At 42.1% G+C, this 23,844-nt stretch overlaps 1 protein-coding gene and 1 long non-coding RNA gene across 4 annotated transcripts; both read right to left on the reverse strand.

Annotated features, from left to right (window-relative positions):
• Positions 1 to 369: 369 nt before the first annotated feature.
• Positions 370 to 19,356, reverse strand: LOC118786267 (sentrin-specific protease 7-like). 3 transcript variants are annotated; one of them, XM_036541393.1, is made up of 23 exons: positions 19,207 to 19,356; positions 18,214 to 18,364; positions 17,201 to 17,302; positions 16,597 to 16,709; positions 14,284 to 14,694; positions 10,987 to 11,087; positions 10,558 to 10,742; positions 10,098 to 10,458; positions 7,716 to 7,846; positions 7,178 to 7,324; positions 6,962 to 6,995; positions 5,779 to 5,976; positions 4,714 to 4,994; positions 4,352 to 4,485; positions 3,913 to 4,029; positions 3,622 to 3,741; positions 3,061 to 3,153; positions 2,259 to 2,470; positions 1,873 to 1,934; positions 1,582 to 1,625; positions 1,193 to 1,261; positions 931 to 1,081; positions 370 to 721 (listed from the first exon to the last, which is right to left on the reverse strand). In XM_036541393.1, the coding sequence occupies exons 2-23, from the start codon at positions 18,214 to 18,216 to the stop codon at positions 578 to 580; spliced, it is 3,213 nt and encodes a 1,070-aa protein (XP_036397286.1). In that variant the 5' UTR covers positions 18,217 to 18,364; positions 19,207 to 19,356; the 3' UTR covers positions 370 to 577. The 3 variants fall into 3 exon arrangements, with proteins under 3 accessions (XP_036397286.1, XP_036397285.1, XP_036397284.1); XM_036541392.1 differs by having other exon boundaries at positions 4,352 to 4,482; positions 7,701 to 7,846; XM_036541391.1 differs by having other exon boundaries at positions 7,701 to 7,846.
• An 861-nt stretch (positions 19,357 to 20,217) lies between these two features.
• Positions 20,218 to 23,374, reverse strand: LOC118786234. The gene is made up of 3 exons (XR_005005315.1): positions 23,261 to 23,374; positions 22,282 to 22,374; positions 20,218 to 20,594 (listed from the first exon to the last, which is right to left on the reverse strand). It is a non-coding gene; the product is annotated as an uncharacterized LOC118786234 (long non-coding RNA).
• Between the last annotated feature and the right edge of the window lie 470 nt (positions 23,375 to 23,844).

A 23,844-nucleotide genomic window follows, 5' to 3' on the forward strand; every position in this document is an offset into this window, starting at 1 on the left:
TTTCACACAGGATAGCTGCTACGCTACAGAACGAAAAATTACACGAAAAATGTGAAGCAAGTCTGATACTATATGCATTCTGTTCAACAAAACAACAAAATACAGTTCCACAAAATCATTGTCATTCTCAATTTATTAACTTTTCAAGGTGTAAAGCTTGTTGGGCACTACAGAAATGAAACCTATGACTCGAGAATAAGATTTAAAAATTGCACACACAGAATCGAAGAGAACATGTGGCAAATCAAAAATAAAAGGCTGACACTGACTGCAGCATACTTGTACATTTTGGTGTAAATATTTACATCTTAAAACAATATACATAAATGTTTTTAAAAAAAGTATCAGACAGTATGACAATATTTGCAAAGTAAAAATAAATTATAAAATATGTAATAGAATAAAATATAACTGAGCCGTTTTTCGATGGCTTTATTTTATAAAAAGAGGCCACTGTATTTTCAAACTCGTCAAGGCGGTGAGTGGCTAGGCAGATATGCAGGTCTGTGCAGGGCTTTGCGAGTTTCAGTTCTTCTGTCTGTCCATCTGCGCAGCCCAACTGCGCAGCCCACCTGCGTTACCTGCTGCCGCCGCTTACACCACCCTGTTTTCGGTACAGCTGCAGTACCAGATCCCTGATCTCATCACGCTTCCTCCGAACCTGCTGCCGTGGAAACCAGTGCTCCAGACGCAAGGGGAGCTCAAAGTGGACCACTGGGTTCTAGAGAGGTGTTAAAAGAGGCATTAAATCAAAACATGGATGACGTGATCAACACAAATTACACTTATTTTCAAGAAATGGAACTGGTTTGACCTTTGAAAAGAACCATGGTCTCCCCAGGATTTTGGCCTGCGTTTGTTGGTTAGAGGAGAAGTGTCCAGAGATGGACTGTGATTCTGCTGGTGGTAAGCAATAGTTGCCGTGATTACCTGCAGGAAGGTCTCCACATATTGAAGTAGGTAGACCCCACAGTCACTGCTGTTGTCCTGCAGTGGGACCCTGCAGTGAGACCCTTTCATCTGATCCGAAGTGAAGTCTCGAGGAGTGCCCCGTCGTACCTCCCATTCCACCTGCAGGTACCTGGGACGAGTTACAAACTGTCACACACAGATGTCAAGCAGTATAACACACATATGTGCAGGTCAGATCACACACACGTACACAGTCTGCGGGGACAGGGTGAATACTCACTCCCGTAAGAGTTTGAGGACGCGCTCATGGAATGACAATTTCAGAGAGTCCATGATGAGAATGCAGGGTCTGCAAGAGGAGACATTTACACCGCCCTTCAGAGATCACTGCAGGTAGGTCTTTTGGGGGAATTCCCCCAAAAGCCAAAGAACTATTAAAATATGTCACACTTGGAGGCTTGAAAACAGTGTCTAGGGACTTATTCTGATTTCCTTTTTACATATTACATTTCGTCATACAGGAAGCTGTTCTTTCTGCATCCAACTTCCTGTCTCTCTGATCATACTTTCAGTATACAACAGCACTGGCAATGAATAGTACAAATGTGAAAGTGGTCTTTACTGCGCTTTTTCTGAAAGTAAATGGGGCCTGCAGGTTCTTCTGCTTACCTCTTCAAGATGGTTTCCCGCTTACAACCCAGTTGTGTACATTCCTATGAAAACAGAAAAAGACTATTCAGAGGGGCAACCAGTCACATAAAATATAGGCGTATTCAAAATTTTTTTTACTGCTTTACCAAAACATTGTTGAGTAACACTTCAAATCATGGTGAATCGGTTCAAATCATGGTGACTTGGTAAAATGGTGACACAGACTTCAGCCACTGCGTTTTCAGCAGAGATCTGCTTCACTGTGATTGCTCAGTTTGCTAGGTTAGTGGAGACAGAGGTGAGATTTACCGGCACACTATATGATCTCAGCATGCCATGTGGGGACTTCTCTCCGTCTCCCTTTGTGCCACCTGCAGAGGAACACATGGTCATTCTCCTCACCAGAAACAATTCAAGTTCAGCAAGTGTTTTGCTGTTGTTGTCTTTAGCAGATAGTACGATAGGGGATCTTGCGAGCCTTGACGTGTTTAATGCTTTTATTTTTTGCATTTTCCCTGTTTCACCAACTTTAGTAGTCACAATGATCCACTTTAAGATCATAATTCCCATGTGTTTGTGGAGCTGTACTTTGTACTTCTAAGCTATTCCAAGAATGTATGTCTACAAGGCCTACTTATACTACAAACTGAACTGTTGAGTGAAAGATGACAACAAAATATCACTGTTCATATTACCTGCCACCCTTCCCTGGTTGTCACTTCCCCCCTTGGAAATGAGTTTAGTGATGATGCCATTTGGCTGTCTGCCCCCCACGGCCTGGGCCTCAGCCTGGGACTCGTTTTTCCTTTTTACCCCAAGGTCTCCCACTACAGCTGGCCTGCTCCATGTCTCACACTGGGGCTCCATTAGGCCAGGAAAGCAGATGACCACCAGGTACCAATGAGCCCTAATACAGCACCGAGAACAACACATACAACTCTAAGGTAAAACAGTATGATACTTCAACAGAGTCAAGGGATCCTCACAAATGCAAAACATCCCAGAGTCTCATCTAAAACATAAGAATTAAGCTCTCAAAACTGGCCAGGTAACACATTTCAGGCACAGATGTTATCTTGAAACAGGGTAAGTTTTTAGACTCGCAAAGATAATAATGCAGGACATTCAGCAATTTTCAGTTTACTTCATAAACACCCTAACAGAAAAGAGGCCTGGCTCCAATGTATTCAGTGGAACACAACAGACTCTTCAGCAGGACAGTGGCAGGAGGCTGAAAACACACTGTAATTTCATACTCGACATTTACAGCCATTGGATGTTTTCATTTACTCCGTTTTACAGCTATGCTTATAATTTGCAATAAAACACTGAACTAACCACTTTCTTTAAAATAATTCTTGGTAAACAGTCTGAAGACTTTTAAGATTTCTAAGGTTTTTAAGGGTGTGTTTCTGTGTTTGTGTGTGTACCTGTGTGTGTGTGTGTGTGTGTACGCGTGCATATGTGTGCAGGGCTGTTCAGGAGGCTGTCACTCACTCCTGATTCACAGGCACAAACAGGTAATCCTTGTTGAAGATGTCTACATGCCGGGTCCATGTCCTCACTCTCTGGTGTCGTCTGTGCTGTGCCCTGAACAGGGAATCATCACCGTTTATATCACACAGCAGGATAGCAGGACAGAAAGAGCAAGTCATCTAAGCATCAAGAAAATGTAAAGTTCATGTATTTTGAGTAAAATCACCTCTTAACAATTCTCAATTATACTTCACTAAAGCAAGGACAATCACTGAACCCACTCAAGGCTAGGGGCACGCAATCCTTCAATACACATGAACAATGGGAAAAACGCTTACGATTACGGTTTTAGAATCTAAAAATTCTACTCATATTAAACTTAAATAAGGGTAATACAATGCATATGTTTTATATCCATTCTCATATGGCAGTACTTTCCACTAGGTTCTTATCCTCCTCCCAGTGGGGGTGGCACCATATCCATGGGGCCCACATCAACTGGCCAAACACGAGCACCTGCAGCCTGCAACATGGCTTAAACCCAAGTCATCCTGAGCCAAGAAAAGTCACGAGGCTCCTTACGAGAAGCCAGATGCCTCCTCGCTGGCGTTGTCTTTGCGGGTGAGCTGCTTGTAAAAGAAACTGCTGAAGATGTGCGATCTCTCAGCCACTGTCTTTGGGGCCTTCTCCAGCATCAGATACCTGAATGATGAACGTCACAATTAGATCTTCCCGACAGAATTCTCGCACAGTCCTGTGGGTTACTCAAATGACGATGTACACAGAGATGGATCAGGAATTACATCTGGTTTGACTAAGAGAGCTCGCAGTGGTTCGTGCTGCACAGACAGAGCGGGCGAGACTAGTGCTCACTTGAGGTAGAAGTCAATGATAACATCATTCAGGAACTCGCCACTGTCGAGACACTCCAGGTCCTCTGTGGTCACGGTAATGCCCCCTTTGGAGGGAGGAGGAGGGAAAAGAATCAACCTGTGGAGAAGACAATATGCTGAAGGTGGAATATGTTTCACAAGGGACAGATTTAAAACAAACAGATGACTTCAGCAAGTTCTGACTAATTTTTTTTTCCCCCTATGATAGTTAAATCTGAAATCCTCCTTAGGCTGTCCTGCTGTGGCAACAGCATGTTTTCCAGTAACCCCCTGCAAAGAGACAAGATTTGGAACTAAACCCAAAGTTAAAGCTGCAAATCAGTGATTGAGATAGACTCCTAAACAGTGAGAAACTGAGGCTGGCCCCACCAGAGCTAGGATTGTAGCCAGCTGCTGGAATCTTGCCTGAGGTTTCTCACCTGCGTGGTGGGCCCTGGTGCTTGTCGCGCCTGCAGGTGGGGCTGGGTCTCTGGGTAATGGACACCAGGTACGAGTCTCTGATTCTAGAGTGGCACAGCGTGTAGCTGGGCCTGGGAAGTGTCGCATCGTCCTGCTGGGAAAGAGAAGTAGGATGTAACCACTTTTAGAACACAACATCCTTCACGTGGCACATCGCAGGTAGTACTAGAAAAGACAAGAGACAGAGTAAGAGAGACAGAAAGAAACAGAGAGAGTGAAACAATGAAGGGAAGACAAAGAGAGAAAGAAAGTCAGGGACAAACAGAGTGGAAATTAGGCAGGACCAACAGCCCCAGGTGCTATACACAGCCACAACACTGACCTCAGAGGGGGCGGGTTCGAGGCCAGTCTGACTGGTGCCGGGCTGCAGCTGCTTCTCCAGGTTGTGGTCAGTCGCCACGTCCTGGTCCAGGAGGGCCAGGAGATGGGCGTCCCGCCCAGTGCTCCGGATCATGGCCAGGCCTTGGCTACAGGAGAAGGGGTGTATCAGGTCCCGCTCCCCGCTGTGTAGGGCCAGCATCTCCATCAGTGAGGCCAGCAGCACTCCCTGCAAGCCCTCCAAGCTTTCACACATAGTGAAGAGAAGGAATGGACTTGCTGGCCCTGCACACAGGCACAAAACACCCAGACACAAGGAGAGGACCATTATGGCAAACAGGACAGAACAGTTTATCTGCAGTCTCATCTGATTATTTTGGTACTTAATTATTAGAGGCTGGTGGGAAATGACAACTGACTGAGTTTCAGTGATATCTGATAAAGCAGTAATTTACATTACAAAAACACACAAACAATCAGTGCCACCTCATTCATCACCTCAATTACTATTTCAAGTGTACTATTTACATACAGTACCAGTCAAAATTTTGGACACAAATTTTCCACATCATAGAATAATAGTAAAGACATGAAAACTATGAAAGAAAACAATTATGCAGTGAACAAAAAAGTATTCCACAAATAAAAACTATATTTTAGATTCTTCAAAGTAGCCAAAAATATTTTTTAAAATATTATTTTTGTAAAGAAATTCATACAAAGGCATAAACTTTACTATTTTTGTCTAAGAAACAAATTTCAAGCAGTCTTCAGTTCAAGTCTTCAGTTCAAAATGTCTTCAAATGCATGTTTCCCATTATGCTAATCAGGTGTGTCCAAGCTTTTAACTGGTACTGTACATTTACATACTTTTTTAATTTGCATACTTACATATTTTGAACATTTTCTCATAAGATTTCTCATATTTGGAATGAAATGGTGTCTCAATGGCATAAAAATCAAATTTAAAGCAAAAAAGTGAGAAGTATGAGGAAAGTGGATGAGAGAGGATGGGTGGTTAGCGATTCGGTGGACGAACCCCAGCCCAATTTGCAGAGTAAAGCCTCACCAGGGGAATTGACGGGGTGGATCGCTGACAGCTCCGTCTGGATGAGCTGGGCCTGGGCATCCGAAACCCACAGGAAGAAGAGTGAGGGGACAGGACTCTCCTCGTCCCTGTCCCACAACACGCTGCCGTCCCACACGCCATACCTGAGTAACTGGGACGCCACCAGTGACACCATCACCTCCACCTTACCTGAGGAGTCTGGAGACAGAGGAACAAAGTGTGGGGTGGGAAAAAAGTAAACGAAAGATGAAACTAAGGGGACCTCTGGTTAACACTATAAAACATCTTATCACAGCCCATTTATAGACTTTGGTCGCATATGAACACCTCAAGCAATGTACACAAGAGGGCACAACATTGTGACTTCTGGTCAGTTTTAACAGAGTTGTGCACTGTTACACCATACAGACTGCATTCCGATATACATTCACAAATTCAGTTATAATGTTTTAGGACTCAGTATTTTTGTAAGCTAAGTAAAGTGTGACTGCCTGCACATGTGTAAGCATCTTAGCATGGCTGCTCAACGAAAGGATGCATAAAGACAGCTCACGAGGCAAGCCAATCAGGATGACAGAAGTGCAAACAAATGCAACCATCTTCATCCACAGTCCACCGTAAATAGGTTGTTAATCTCAGGTGCCTTAATATAGTTAGTCCGATTCAACTCTGTGTGCCACAGTCCCAGACGGCTGAAACTCAGCTGTGACCTGGGGGTGTGGGGTCTTGACGTCTGGTTAACTACCGCCCTATTGGCCAAAGGGTTTTCCTGTGAATGCATCTTCAAAGGAAGCTCAAGTTGCTCTAAGGAATGTAAACTAGACGGCACTGATTCTCAGCATCAGTGCTAAGCACATTAAAGCTTGTGAAGAATCTGATTGCTTAGTTATACATGTCCAAGGATGAATTTAATGAATATTTTTTAAAAAATTATAAAAAATTTAAAGGAATATGAAACTGGAATAGCAGCCTGCAGCTTCCCTGCAGTCTGCAGAGGGACATAAAATAGGGGCTCCAGGAGGAGACAAAGGATGTTTTACCACACAAACAGTGAGGGTGTCCATATGATTCCACAGATTGCACAGTAAGGATGGGAACCTAATGAGCCCCTCTGAAAATCTCATCTGGCTCAACACTAACTAATCATCAGCCATCATTACACCAATAGCTTGTCAGTGATTACCTTTCAGAGGAATGTTGATGCAGTCCTCGGTGATCTAAAATAAAGGAGAAGAAATACGATGGTTCAATGTAAATAAAACTCCTGGTTACAGGGAAGTCAGGCTTCACACACAAAGTCTTCCCACTGGGACTGACAGACTAGAGGAGGGGTGAGGGAGGTGACCCTCACACAGAGGACCCCACCAATCTTTGTCCTCCAGGAGGAAGGCCGTCTCACCATGATCTTCCCATTGGCCTCGGCCCTCACACTCCCAACGTGCAGAGCAAAAAAGGACAGCTCTATGATGGCAGGCTCTTGGGGGATTTCTGCCGGATCAAGAAGCTCCTCTGTACTCAAATGTTGGACAGGTTCATCATCCAGGGCCTAGCAGACACAAAAGAAGGTTTTTATATATATATATGCTTTTTTAAATAAGGCATTATGTGGAGTTGTCATGTCCCTCAAACTGAGCCATTAAGACATAACTTGTATCATCTGTGAAGCCATAGAAGCTAGGTTGAACCAACTGGGGCCATTTTCCCAGAACCAACCATAACTGTTTCACCACACTCCCAATCAATGTCATTAATCCTTCAAGTATTCATCAAGGTCACATCCAAAACAAGCCACAAGGTCATCTGAATTGTCAGTGGTTCCATTTAAATGGGTGCCGAGTATTTGAATAAAATGGCAGAATGATCAGTTCTAGGTCCCCCATCCTTCCTTTCCCTAACATATCTGTAGAAGTTCTCAAATGTACATTTGTCGCCTCCACCTGTGCCTTGTCAGTGCTCTCGCTGTTGGTGTCCAGGGTCAGCTGTGGGAGGGGTAGGTCAGGGTTGAAGGGTGTGTCTGAGTCACTGCTTCTTCTAACTTCTCCCTCATCTTCATCACTGGACAGGACAACTGAAACACACAATGAAAAATAGTAGTGTAGTGTCTCTTCTGTAGTGTAGTAGTAAATGTAGTGTCTCTTCTGATTCTGCAGTCATACAGCAGCCAATGACAGATCTATAAATTAAGGACAATCCAAGGCTTTCTGTTGACACATTAAGGAAGCCGCTTCACCCTCTTAGGAGGGAAGCAGGCGTGGCAGGTGCGGCTGTGGGCATCACCTGGGCACGCACTCAAAGGGAGCTCGGCATCAATCCGCAGCACACGCTTCCCTCGGTAGTGCCCTTCCGTGCAAGCACTTGGCTTGGTGAGCTTTGAGGGAGTGTCGGGGACGGAGGTAATCCCGCCGCCCGCAGCGAGGGCCAATGGCGTGAGGACAGGCACGAGAGAGTGTCACCCCAGGTGGAGCTCCAGCCCTGAACTCTGAGAGTGCCGCCCCAGCATACCTTGTTACACTCCTCTGGGCTGTGCCACAGCCACGGGACTGTCACTCTGAGGTGACAAACTACCTTAATGACCACAGCTGCGTAAATCACTTCTGAACTACAGTCTGTGGGTGAGGGGACAGGGGAGGAAGGACAGCACCGGTATTCATCCATGTGTTTACTGCTGCGGTTTCTCACACTTGCAATGTAACAAACTGTAAAGTACAAAGTGGGAAAATGTGCCTGACACAACCCCAGAACAAGCTGACAGCTCTAAGCTTATCACTCTGCGATTACTGCACTCCGGGCCAGATTTACTAAAGGACTGCATGTGCATTGTGTGTGGTAAAGGCCAGCTGTTGTGTTTTGATTAATGAGCACTGGCTACCATCTGCAGGAAAGCACTCACGGGACAGCAGATGTTGTGTTCTCTTCTCCAAATCGTTTGTCAGCTCCATTACTTGACCTTGACCTCCAGCATTGTCATGGTCATATTTAACCGTATTTAACCGCAAAATTGTGAGGAAATGAGCAGATCCTCCCCATTTTTCCGAAACCTTTCTGCCGCTCGGACCTGTTTTCACATTCTGCAGTGGTTCTGTCAATTTTATCTGCACAAGCACTGGGGAAGGACAGAGGTTGTTACTGAATTAGTTTGCTCCTGGCTCTGAGTTCACAGTCCAATAATTGTCTGCATCCACACCAGAACTTTTGGCGCCTGCATCTAGAAATAACTTTCATGACTTGTTGACCAGATGCCTTGTTTCTGAGTAACGCTGTTTTCGGGGACGGTAATTTCCGTCAAAATTCTTAATAAGAACATTAAGTGACCATTATTTTTTAAGGACATCACAGTGACCAAAAACTGCTTTTATGACCAGACCCTAAAACAAAGAAAAGCAAATGATGATGACAATAAATAAAAATTAATGCATAAACATTGAGAAAGCTATGAGCTTCTCCCACTAGCTCCTGTCAAGACAACAGTCAAGGGAATGAGTGACTAAAGAGGCTCCTGTTCTTAGTGACTCGTGATGTGGGTTCACTGATAAGGTGAGCGTTCTCTCAGCAGGTTCCCTAAGACAGGGTAGGCCCAATCCAGGCTCCAGATGGCATCAGGCATCCACTGGACTGCAATTCACCTTCACTCCAACTGTCATGCTTAAAAGATGCGCTTCCACTAAACCTTTTAGGTCTGGACTCTTGCCTCTCCAGACAGAGGTGTTATGTCACGGGCATCTCTGCTCTGTGGCATGCTGCTAAAGCTGTTGCTGTAGAAAGTCACGTGGAGTCAGAGAGGGAACTGATTAGAACTGGGTACGTGGCAAGGGGCCTAAAAGATTAACACCCTCCCTCCCTAAAACAGTAGGGATATATACGTGAGCCCAGACCAGTTTTTAGGCATTCTGAGGCAAGGCTGCATACAACCTGGGAAAACTGCAGACTGAGCTGTGCTCTTAGTTGCTGTCACTTCTCAAGTCTATACAAATATCTCTGGAATTGCCTCAGTACTGTCAGACAAGTTCCATGGCCTAAGACAGGGCAACGTCTTATACGAAACAGAGACTGGGAAATAGATTCAGTTATTAGGTTACGCTGCGTTGAGTTTCGACGTGTTCTGTTTCTTTGAAAGCTACAGACATAGTTATGTGACAGTTCTTCAGTGCTACTGACACAATACCCTTTGCTGTGTGAGCCAGTTAAGACAGGTTCTTTCACTGCAGCATTTATATTGTTCTCAAGAGTCATTCAACAATGAGTACTCACTTGGTCACATAATGATGGATGATATACATAAATGGAAACACAGAGTCATAGGATATGCAGGTCACACTTACTTGGTTCTGTGGGGCTGAGTTTGGGCTTTTTTGGCTGGCTGGAGGAGGAAGGTAACTTGGCAGGGGTTCTCTTGACTCTGGGCTTGTGGGCATCATGGTTAGGGTACCCCTGCACTTCATCACGGGTCTGTGGGTCAGGACGTGAGCCTACAGGCTCTGCTTCCACTGACCCAGCAGAGGAGGGTTTGCTCTGTGACCCCTCCGGACTGAGACATTTAGGGGCCTTGTCCCCACTCATGTTCTCCCCCGAGTGTCGCAAGACGCTCCCTCTGGACACTCCTGAGGCCCACCACTCGGCAGCGCCATTCTCGATTTCTCCATTCCTCAGAGGCCCTGAGGTGTCCCTTCTCCTCCTCTCCTCCTGAAAACACAGAAAAGCAGCCCTCAGCTCCAACAACCACGTCTGCCAAAGCAGTTGCTTGGCAGCGCTTTCAACACTGTTGTGTAACACAGGTGATACCTCTTTGTTTTCACTGGCCAAGTCCTCACGTCTGGAAATTTCCTTCCTGCGTTTGGAGTTTTCAGGCGAGGCACTCTCCCTCTCACCCACCCATGGAAGCCTTCCCGTGTCCTTCCTGGGGGTCTGTTTACTGTCTGTCTCCCTTTCTCCTTCCACAGCTCTGCTCCTCTCTGACTGTGAAGAATCTACTAAGACAATGGCGCAACAAAGGCAGAGATGAAAAAATATACCCTGGACATGATCCTAAAAATCAGAGTGGAGTGGGTGTATGTGCAGCTTTGAGACAGAGAGGAGTGTATGAGGCAATAGACCTCAATGAGCGAAGTACTACCTCTCTCAGTGGTACAGGACAGAGTTGACAAACCAGAAGCCCCAATATTCCTAGAACCTGGCCCAGTTATGTGAGGGGTTATATTTTAAGGAACTGACCTCTCAATCCCACACTGCTCCTCCTGAGCTGGCCTGGGCTTGACCCTGTCTGCTGGCTCCTGTCTCCACACAAGGTGTCTGACGCTCTTCTGGGACGGGACCTGGAAAGGAACAGCAGAACCATCGCAGCAAATACATAACAACAGTCCGCATGGCTAACTTACAATCAACTGCCGTGAAGGAACTAAATCATTTATCAATTCCAAATCAAAACAGCTGTCAACAACATTAAGGCATTTTAATGGACATATAAAATACGGACCACAAGAGGAAGTGATTCCAGAGCAAATAATGTTGTTTATTAAAAACAGACTTCCTGAATGATTTCAATAACCAGCAGAATAAAGCATGAATATTTAGTTGAGAGCTTGGCTTTTACCATCCTGTCCTTGTACTCCCTGGTGGAAGTTTAGACATGGGGCTCAGTGCAAGACCCATCTTATGCAAAGACAAAAAGGGACAAGAAAATGTGCTCACAGCCAGAGGTCACAGTTTTTCATAGCCCTCTGTCAAACATCTAGTTAACGTTCCTTTAATGGCTTCTGGGAAAAAACATAAATCCATGGAAGCATTTGGTTGGACCAGTACATATGTCTACTTAACCGAGTGTTTGGTACGTCCAACCAAACACCTTCCCAACTTTAACCATCTACATACTTAGAGGGTTATGTGACAGAACCTGACAGTAATACAGAGTCCATTATTTAGCAATATATAGGTTTACACCAGGAGGTTTTCCGTCCAGCCTTTTCAAGATTCCAGATGACTGCCCATTTGAAATAACAGTGACTGACAAGGATTACAAAAATATGAACGATCACCGTGCTGGGCTTTCATAAGATCGTACTCACGAACAATGGAAACAACTGGAAGAATTACTGCTGCAGTTCAGCACAGAGCTCCCATGGTTCTTCATACAGTAACTTCTGCTTCCTTTGAATTCCATTCATGCTAATTAACAGCGCATTTATAGGCAATCACATCATTTACATATTTAATTCCACATGACAGATAGATTCCACTACATACTGAACAGCTTTAAGTACGCAATAGGGTCTTTTCCGAAAACCTTGAAATGCTAACCTCTGTTTATATACACGTGGTATATCAATGTTGTGTATTGATTGATTTGTCAGACAAGGACCTCCAATCTAACTGGGGATGACAGCGGGACACAGGGCTATCAGAATATCAACATTCACTTTCTCACACTACATTCCACAGGCTCTTGAAACAAGCAAGTCTTGAACAGCAGAGCAGAGCTAAGAGCTTAGCGGAGAGAAAGCTGGAGACAACAGAAGGCATCAAGGCCTTACTAGAGGTCTTGGACATACTCCTCTCTTCACGTTCACCTAAGGAGATGAGATTAAATGTACATCTCAGAGCTCCTTGGAGTTGGCATTATGGCATAATCTAAAGAGAGAGCCTAAAGATAGACTAAAGATCTTTACATCGTTTCCCAGAAGCTTATTCCTGCAGTTAAAGAGAGTTAAGTTCTTGATGCTGTGGGCTGCATGGCTATGCAAGAGACAGGGACAGTGAGGTCTGCTGTCAATGGAACAGGGTGCATTATGAGTAGGGTGACCACACTTACTGTGAAAGGGGGCCTTCACCTGTCCCCTAGAAAATGAATGTTAATTGTTAAAATTTAAATTTTCCCAGGCCCTTTGTCTTCGATACATTTCAACCCTACCAATATCAGATCACATTTCATCGATTACATCCAAATCTGTTGACTGTGTACCTATTTGTCATTATGCTTATTTGTGTGCATGTGAAGCCAGCCAGTGGTTAATGGACTACACCCGCCAGAGGCACATTAAATACAAGTGTGTGGGTGCTGCTACGCTCACTTTTTTATGAGCTGGTTGTGGTGCTTATGTCCAAGGCTGAATTTCTTTGCTTTTTAAAATAAATTATTTGATATTTTTTGTAAGTTTGTTCCTTCTGTTCTGTTTGGTGAGAGGAATCAGCCAGCTTCCTCACTCACACTAACAGAGCTCTAAATTTTACCAGTTTGAGTACAATGAAGGCTTTTTTCAGGGCATGAAACAAACTGGCAACACACTACTATAAATGCTGTGATAGGATGAGCCTACTGTTAAACTGTTATTTACACTACAGGGCTGTAATTACCAGCTTAAAGGCAATGCATCATTACTGACAGTAAAACAGAACCCTACATTCAAGCGCCCCACTATATTTTAAATACTACATGCAACTCATGCAATCCATTTTACATACATCAAAAACAGTCCACCATATTTTTTCAAACAAAAGTGGGCAGTGCCAATTATTTAAACATGACAGGGCTGAGGTAACTAAATGCACACACACTTTAGTTAATATATGCAATAGCCTAGCAACACTGTGCTAAACAGTTTATTATTCTGCTATACATTTGCCACTGTTACAAAATAGAATCAAGACAGAATATAAAGTACTGTACTCTTTTGTTGGTTTTTGTTTGTGTGCAGTGAGCGACATGCTAATTACATCAGTGCTCAAAGGGTGAGACCCGCTAAGCACAGAAAATGTTTTCACTCCTAAATCTTAAATCCTAAGTAGATCCAGGATAAATACTCAGGTATTCGGGCCGCTGACTTTAAACAATACTGTTCATATAGTCTCATGCAAAGAATGAAAATAAATTACTGGTTGAAATTACTATGGGTAATTTATAATGATTTTGTAATCACCAGCTGCACCTTGGGGTCATCTCACTGTATCCACTTCTGAGTTGACTCAGAGGCACTGAGGCAAGATGAATGCAACCCTCAGATATAGTCCCACACAGCTATTTTTCCATACAATTCCCACGATGCACTTCACAGTCGCAGGCAGCCTAAGAGTGAAGAGGTGAGGAAACCCTGCTGACAAGCCCACACCAGCTCAATGGAACAAAGCCAGTTTATTTCGCTGATGTGGGCTGTTAGTTATTGTGAGATAGCAGGGCAGGGATAAAACACAGGCTGTTGGGCTCAGCCTTCATTCAAAATGAACGCCTTACCGAATGAGCCACTGAGCAGCCACCTTGATTGTGAAAGCCTAGTATTCTCTGGATAATTATGATACATTTGCTCTGATCAAAAGCAACAAAAGACAACACAAATCACATCACACGATTATGTAGCAGTCTGTAGTCCAACAAAGGTGTCAATACTGTCTGAGTCTGTCATATTGCCATGGATCCATGAGCACACCATCACTGTATGAACATGCTTAAACATGCATGAAGATTCACAGTCTAGTTTTTGTTTTGTTGTGTTTTCACATGATGAAAACCCTCCAGCCTACCTGTTCAGCTGTAACGATGAAGAGCCAGAGAGCCTCTGTTCAGATGCTCCTGCCCAGCTTGCACGGTCTGGCTGGGAATCCAACCCATTGCTGAATGTCCGACTGTCCAGCTGTTTGCTGTTTGTCCAGGCATCCTTCATCTTTTTGTGTGTCTGTGAATCTGTTTGTTTGCTGTGTGTTGGTGGATTTCTCCCCCTGCTGTGCATTTGTGAATCCTTCATCTTGCTGTGTATCTGTGAACCTTTTTCTTCACTGTGTGTCGGGGAATCTCTTTGCTTGCTGTGTGTTGATGGTTCTTTTCCATTGCTGTCCGAGCATGTCTCAATCCGCTGGCCATTCCTTCCCTTGTTCAGGTATCCCAGTCCCAACTCTGTCTTCAGAATGTCTGTCAGGACCAGCGTGGCACACATGCTGTGAGGGAGACACACACTCAGAATCACGGGAGGGAGAATTACAATCATTTCATTTGATTACAACCTAAGGCAAGAGATTAAGAATTCAATTTCATCCACAAATTAGACAAATTTGATACGATGCCCTAATGTCCTAAAGATTCTAATGTCATAAGGTATGCTTGACCTGTGTCATGGTCAGGTAACTACATGTCTACCAGGAGGCTGCAGGTTTGAGGAACTATTACTACACCCTTCAGTACAATAATCATAAAATCTAATGTATGTATGTATATGTATGTCTATGTATGTATATGCGTGCACACTTAAGCAGCTTTTTTGATTATTGTACTAAAGGGTATAGTAACAGTTCTTCAACCACAACGTACAGAGCTGTGGTATTCAGATGTATAAATGATGTAACTGCTAAGTGGAGAGTCTAATGTATGTTCAGATTTTTAGAGATAACAAAAGAAGTGTTAAAAATGCTGGGTCCCAAGTGGCTCAGTCAGCCGGGTTCGATCCTAGCAGTTTCATAATCCGACAGTGACCAGGAACCTACAGCAGCAGAACAAACTGACTTCATCCTACTGGCATGGGGGTAGATATGCTGGTAGAGATTCCTCATCTCTCCTCTCCCAAGCGCCCTCAAATTTGCCAGCCACCTGCAAATTCCTCAGATAATCTAAATGAATGTCAGCTGGTTATCTCACTTCACTATGATGCATCGCTGAATCTGTCGTGTGAAAAAAAAATCACCATTTGCTGTGTGCAAGTATAATGGCGTATTACATCCTTCTCAATTCAACACCAATGCACAACTGCAGATGTAACTGAAATGAGACAAGCTTCCTGTGTGTCTGCTTCTGTTCTAAGCGGTGATGCACTCTGACACTGCATCTAACGGAGCTGGAGCTAATGATGGCAAATTTCCTGCAAACCAACAGCGCAAAAGAATGTCAACTTAAGGATTCATATCGAAGGGAAAATCAGTCAAATCTTACTCAATCAATAGGTATATCAATGAACTAATAAATGTATTAACCAATGTGGAAATAATTTAACTATGGAAAGAACAATTATAAAAATAGGTAAATTGTAAAATTGTTAAATCCTGTTTAAATAAATGCAAAAACAAATGGAACTCCTGGTCTCGATTTCAAGTGTAACTCCTCTCAGTTCTCCAATTCCCATACTGTCTATTTATTCTAGCAAATGTGCTGAGAGGGAGCTCAGAGTCCAAGGTTCAACTATTCCAGTTCAACTGTAACATGCTAATTTCATATCTAAAACCCTATTAAATACTGTGAGTTTGTACTTGCTAATTATTTCATTGAAAAACACTCATGGACATATGACTGAATGACTTTCTTGTGGTATAATCTGAATGTGAATTCTTTGCTCAGGTTCTCCTATGGATTGCCTAGTGGATTCAGTGTAGCTAGCAAAGGGGACTCTGATTTGCAAGTCTGGCCAGCTTTTCATCCTGATCTAAACACAATGACAAATAAGTGAAATAAAACTGAACTATCAGTGCTGGGAATGGATAGGCAAAAAAATATGATGAGAATTTCTCCAACCCTAAAAGTGACTTGTTTTGACTGCTGGTGCTACTTGAAGTGTGCGACTCTACAGCATGGATTCCCTCCTGAAGTTATGTGGCTGAAGTGTGCCATCTGGTGAAAGACTCCAGAACTACAACCTACCCGATGCAATGCAGTTAGCACGCACAAGGTTATCAATAATGTATTCAGACTCCTAATACATTATTTCATAAGACCATGGTCTACGTATATGTCTTCGAAAAACAAATGGAATTATACCAGTATACCAGTTAAAATGTCCACCATGAAATGACTGATTCATCATGAGAGGGAGAAGGTCACATCATTTCCTTAGTGGGGGACGCTGTGAACCTTACCTGCCTTTGCCCTTGCCTTGTACCGGCTGGCTGCGATTTGAGGAAACAATCCCATTCAAGGGAGAGACTCCTTGAGGCTTCCTCCCCTTTTCAGGGCAATGAGTCCACTGCATCTGTAAGAAAGAGGGGAAATTAGCATTATGATGTGGTTTCACTACATTTTATTTAACAATTCTAAAATATTTCAAACACATGAATTTGCTTTAAACAACCCCTTATCATTTAATAGGTCTGCTCTTAAATATGATTCAGAACTAAAACAGAGGGTCAAAGCAGATGAACACAATGATACACAGAAAAATTCATGTATTTCCAAAAAATGGGAAACCCTTGCTGGGCTTCCAATACTTGATATTTCACTTGAATTGACAGCAACAGTCAACTGACTCCAGCTGAAAATATTCAACCCTCTATTTTGAGGACCCAAATCAAGATTTTGGTCTCTGGTGTTTGAAAATATGGCAACATGTAAATATTTACCTAAACATGAGCTTATATCATCTGAGGCTTCATGTAATAACCTCGTATCTCGTATTTCAGATTACCTTTGGAGCAAAACAATCTGACAGACAAACAAATCTGGGCTCTGTGATTTTCCTCTAACCTTCTGGAAGCTGGTATCCTGGAGACGGGACAATGGTGACTCCATCTGGACACACCTGGACTCTGGGGACTTCCTCTTTGGGATTTTGAAAGGAGTACTCATCTGAAGAAGAGAGAGAGAGAGGTCCTTAATTAAGAACGCAGACATTCTTCATTTTACAAAATGCTTAATGATGAATTTTCCCTGCATCACAGTTGAAAAATAAGGGAGCACTTTTCAGTGATCAAATGTTTATCACCTCACTTCCGTGATCCCTCAGCAACTTATAGAATGAAACAAACTTCGTAGTGAACCATTGGAAGAACAGTGTGTGTACTCTCCATGATGATTAACTGATTCCACCACCTCCTACAAGCAGGTTTACTACACAACATTATTCTTGTTTTTGATGCCAATCAATAGTTTTTGTTTAAGGCCTTGCATTAAATATACAAGTACCAGGACTTGTATTAGAAAGTATTTTTATTCCAGAAACTACAACTACACAAATGTATATAATAAAAGATGATTATGAATGTATATCTATGTGTAGCTTTATCCTATTTGCTCTAAGACCCGAAAAAACTGTGGGGGATGAAATGTGTTTGAGGGTAGTTTTATGGTAAAGTGTGTGCAAGTGGATGCAGGAGTACAGAAAACAAAACTAAATCAAGGCTTTTGTCATGCAGAGTATCTACTAGAAAGAGAACAACTCCCCATTATGTTCATTTGTACAACTGGGAAATGGAAAGACCTAATCAAAAAATCTTAAGAAAATTATGCATACAACTAAAGGGATAGCAGCACAGGTGGAAACTTCCTTCATAATGTATCCTATAAAAACATACAGGGGAAATATAAGCAGTTGAATAGAAAATGGGCTTTGGACTTAGAAGTCTGTAAAGGGAAGAAAAGCCAACACATCGAACAACAACTAGGCTTGCTGCCCATTGTGATCAGAATTAACACATTCAGTGATGAACAAAATGGAACCACAAAACGTGTAGCTTGTGTTGTCTCTGATTTGCACAAACCATGGAGTTGGTCAATTTGTCGATGGGGTGTTTAACAGACAGTGCTGTCCTTCAGTTCATCTGGGCAGCAACCTCATTAACAGGGTCTGATGGGGCTCTTCATCTCGGCGGAGGGCAGCATCGCATAAGTATGGTGGTAGGAACTGCAACGCTACAGGGAAAAAACTGAGGAATTTAATCGTCGTTTAAAACCATAACTGCTTTAGTGTGTTGGTCGCTGATTAGAAACGTCAGGTCTAACTAAAAAGACAAGCTAATTCAGTTGTACGAAAACACACAGGGTTAATTTGCAATTAAACAAAGTATCTTAACTGCCGCACGAATATGATATACGTCGCTTGTCACATAGCTGTGTCACATAAGTGTCACATAGTGTAGATAACTGAAGTAGCCAGTTTACGTAAATAAAATCTCAACAGAGAGCTACAGAAGTAGTAAAATGTATGTGTCATACAAACCCGCACTGGAAAACACATATAGTCATGACTCCACGGTTTGCCAAATGTGTTTGTTAGTTCCGGTTATGTGAACATAATGGATTTAGACGATATAGCCAGGATTAACGTTATGAGACAATGGACATGGTGGTGTCTAAACTGGGCAGATGCGTGTTAGTAACACTTAACCTGAATCGGTCAGGGGCTGTTTGTTGTGCAGCAATCAAGCTTAGCTACATATTCGTCAAGCTAACTAGCAAACAAACTAAACCACTCTAGCTAAAAACACTTAGTTAACTAGCTAGCGGCATTTACCGACTACCTATCTAGGAAAGCGAACTGTCTTCTAACGTACGGTAGTTTTGTTAATTAATGAAACAATCATTTGTACTGCACGTATACGCAACTGCATCTACCTTAGTAGCTATAAACTCAAATATTTCTGCAACCCAACTGACTAGCTAGCTGGCTAGCTGACGCTGCTTCACAGACAAAGCTAGATAACGTTGGCTTCTGGCTTGTGTTCTGACAACTACACTTGTGTTTTCATGCTTACCTTGCACAAAAGCAACTGCAACAGAGAGTGCATGATCAGAAGATCAAGTAACTTGGAATTAATTTTAATTGCACAAACATGCTAACATTACTAGCTAAATTACAAACAAATATTTAACGATACACGTTTCCGCCTCGTAAAGGCTGACAAGACCTGTATACACCAACTGCGTCACCAGCGTCGAACCAGCAACAAAAAAGAATACTTCCGGGTTACAATAACGAGCGCTATGTCAAAATAAAAGCTCCTATTTACGCTCTAAACATGACGATAAACGCTTCAAATATTACGTTTTCGGACGGACGAAGTGTATTACTGAAAGTGGGGTTCAGTGTACTCAGGAGGACCCCCTGTAATCAAATCAAGTCAGTGTAAACTAAGAGCTCTGTCTTAAGTGATGCTGGGCTTTGACAGCAGTCAAAGTGGCTGCATATTCCACAACTGTGACAATGTATAAATAGATATTGCACATACATACTGGCCTATGGCAAAAAATAAAAGTGTATTAATGAAAGACCCCTTCCCTTCAGTAATGTATATTTTTCCTGTTACTGATATATCCTGTTTTTCATATTTATCCTTTTTTGCATTACATAGGTAGTTAGCCATTTGAATACATATGAAGGGCCCTATCTAAGAAATTAGTATATAATTATCTAATATCTAGTATCTAATATACAGTACCTAAGAAATTAGTATATGGTGTATGTGTGTTTTTCCCAGAAAAAACAGAAACCACTCACTGGTGATGTAACAGTCTTTATTTTATGTGCTTTTGCCCAGCTACAGCATAAACCTCAGGTCTGCTCAGCCCCTTGAAATGAGGAGTTGATGAGCAAGCCGTCACTCACTGCAGCACAGCATAACACTTTGGAGACGTGACGTGTGCACAACCAACAGACACTGTGCTGCCACTCAGATGGGGGAGAAAGACGGAGAGAGAAATAATGAGAGAGAGTCATGACATCATGAAACTGCTCTTATGTGTCCTCTGAGAATACAGGGGTACAGCTCTCACCATTTAAAAAAAGACCAAGGGGTTGAGATACATTTGATTCTGTGGGCTTACAAAAAGAGTATGCATTTTTAACAAACTGTAACATTGGTAAAAGTGTAAATGGTGAAAAAAAAATAGATTATTACATATTTTGTCAATTGTAGTCACTGCTGCACCCCTAAGCACTGATGGAAGATCTCTTTACACTGCTCCCCTGTGACTCTCCCCAGTCCACAGATGTGACAGCCAGTGTGTCCTTAACCTCACGAACCACACTTCTGCACTGAAGTCTCCAATGGTGCAGCACTGGCTGTGCTGTCAACATCAGGATCAGGGGTCAACATTGCTGCTTGTGGCTCAGACCCTGATGCTGACCCCTCCATCTTCTTTCCTGAGGACATACAGAACAACACAGCAGTAAGAGCAGTGCACAAACACAGGTAACCATCTCCTGAAGCTTAAAAGCACCATTAACCTACTTCTGGTAATGTGTTCACTGACAATTTCTACAATGTTTACAGATTTTTTTGATATGTGTAACATAACGCCTTCACATTACTTTTAACATAATAAATGGAATAATAAAGCCTACCAAGGAAATAAATGATTTGCCTTATTGTGACTTCAGTGTTACTTGTTGGCTGAAGTGTGAATACTGTCCTCTAAGACAGTTTTTCTCAAAGCCTGGTCCTAGTTAATTAGAATGGTAGCAGTATTCATGGTTAATGGTTTAACATGTGTCTCTTCATTTAAAGTTCTAATTAAATCTACCATACCAAGTTAGTATTGAGATGTATTCCATTTGCAAACTAAATTAATACAGACAAACAAAATGGCTGTAGGTAACATGATTTTTTATTAAGACTGACAAAACCGTACAAATAAAAACTGTAACAGTACACCCTCTGAATCAGCGCTGGGAAACACTCCTCTGTATTAATGTTGTTCTGTTAGGTATCCCATCATACAGACTTTAAAAAAGGACTTTTCCACCAATGCTAAAATTGGATTGGGAGTTATTGGGATTGGAGTTAGTGCTGAGGTTTAAAGCCAAAGACTTAAAGCACTGAAAAAGGAAAAGATTTAAAGCACTGATAATGCTGTCTGTTTACTTGCGTAAGACTTCATAATGTTATTTTACTTGTGTAAGACTTTGTAATGTTATCAAACACCTGTGAAATCCTTTTCATTGCTTACACAACATTATAAAGTCATCAATTACAGTTAGTAATGGAAAAAGCTGTGTAAAAAACAAAAAGCAAAATTTTTGCAACAGGTTGGTAAAAGTTAAACTGCAAAGAGGTAGGACTGAATAGTCCCATATCTACTATCTAATCAGGTCTAAGATGAATAAGCAATGACAAAGTGTGTACCAGTTTATCAACTCCAGTTTTACACAAAAATGGCTATAAATATCCATATCCAATTCACATCCACACATTTAAAGTCATTGTAAGAGAGGTTTTTGAGGAACTACTGTCCATCCACGACAAAAAGTAGCATCTGCTTTAACTAAAATGCAGAGGATTATCCGGTGTATCCAGAGAAGAGTATCCAGACAGTCAGTTGCTTGGCAATGAAAGATTATGCGCACCAGGTACAACACTGCCCTGCTACATCAATTGTTTTTATACAAATACTGTTGTTTCCATATAATCCCATTGTTATCTGCTACTTTACCTACACCATTCTACTTCATTATTTACATTGTTCAATTAGTGTTGTCATGGTCAAATCATGAAATAACTGAATATTTGGGACCTAACCTTTTTGCAATCACTGTTCCTTGTGTTATACCGTACAATGAGCACAACTGCAATGCATCATATGGCTGTATCTTACAGCTGTACCTTAAATTCAGAAGTGTGGCGCACACTGTATCATCTGATGTGAATGGACTTGAATTGAATACATATTTTATGGAGGACTGTTCAAAACTAGGGCATCTGAAACAAACAAAATATAGCAGTTAAACCTCTGTTATTTCAGAAGCCCCCTGCAGATTGTTTCTAGTTTAACCTCAGTAAATAGTGTTGTGTAAGCAGCCTACATCGTTAGTTGGTGGCTTGTGCACTTACCTTTAGCCAGGCTACATGGTGTGAAGATGGGCTTCTCCTTCTCTTCCCCTTCAGCAACGGAGGCCCTTATCTTCCTGACCACATAGCATGTGGCTAATGGAGAGAGTATCAGTGTCAGTGTGCAGTTTCCAATTTTGCAATATTCCCAGGAGGCAATAAGCAATCAGGGATTCTTTGTCGCATAAAATATTTCCATGTTTCATTCTGCATGTATTAAATTAAACGGGTACAGGTAATAAATTAAACTTATTTGCTGCAGATATCCAAATATTCGTCTGTTTATTTTGCCTCCCGCTATAATTTCAGATGGAATAAATTATTTTTGCAAAGCGCCTGCATCGTTGTTTCACACAAAAGGTTGCTGGTTCGATTCCGCGCTGGGGCTCTGGAGTTGTGCCTAAGGTACTTAACTCACAACTGCCTCAGTAAATATCCAGCTGTATAAACGATTAAAACTGTAACCTATTTAAGTCGCTCTGAATAAAAACCTCCACTGAAATATAATAATGTAAACCCTACTGAATATTTTTGTCATATTGATTAAAAGAGACACAGCATGTTAAAATGGTTTCATCTATTTGTTTACAATGGAAGCTTCATAGCAGGGACTGTTATGCTGCTGCCTGAATTCGTCGAATTACAAGCATAAAGGGATCTCCTTGCGAATATTTTACTAGCAAGCCAACAACATCGTCTGTAAACCCGGACTCCTCCAGCAAACTGCACTGAACATTGATGAAACATGATGAAATTAATACAGCTTGTGTCGTTCCCTTGAATTGTTATTTTTTTTAATAAGGTTCACATCTGAGTGAGGAAAAAATTACGGATCGATAAACAGGGCACAGTAAAATGTTTTTGGGAACATTACAGCAATTCATTTTGAATGATGGCTGTATTAACCTCGACAGCAAGCTCTTGGTATATTATTAACTTATTGGCTTTGTTCTAACCAGCAATGTAAAAAGCTTAGCCTTACCTTTAATAAGCAGTCACACCATTTTTAATTCAGTCAGTCCCTTTCTTCGGACCTTCTGCTACACAGTGTACTTCACACCGTGTCTACTTATGTATTTCGCACTACAGTTATGAAACGAAGTAGACCACGTGGGAAGTCACGTGAGCAGGCGGAGGCGTTATCAAACTGTCCTCAGCACAGGCAGTGGAGACCAGACAAATCGACAGAACACCGGCATAGTTTCATACGAGCACGTTTGAATACAAATAGCATGTTGTTGTTTGCTAATACGTGAATAGATATAGATCAATGTCACGGGTAATTAATGCATGAATAACTCATAGCATCTTTCCAGATGAAAGCGGACTAAATTCTGTTTTCATGTCTGTAAGGATGTTCCTCACGGCATCTGCCAACCTGTATGGCTCATTTAATTTGTATCACAATTACAGTATTCCCTTGGTGTGTATAAATTAGGCTTGTCAGATAATTCATAACTCTATTCAGCACCATTTAAATATAGACAATGGAAGTTTATATCTATGTAATCTACTCTTTATAGTAGAAACGATTATGATTCCTTTCAATTTCATGTCTTTCATAAT

Source organism: Megalops cyprinoides, chromosome 11, assembly GCF_013368585.1.
Source record: "Megalops cyprinoides isolate fMegCyp1 chromosome 11, fMegCyp1.pri, whole genome shotgun sequence".
NCBI lineage: Eukaryota > Metazoa > Chordata > Actinopteri > Elopiformes > Megalopidae > Megalops > Megalops cyprinoides.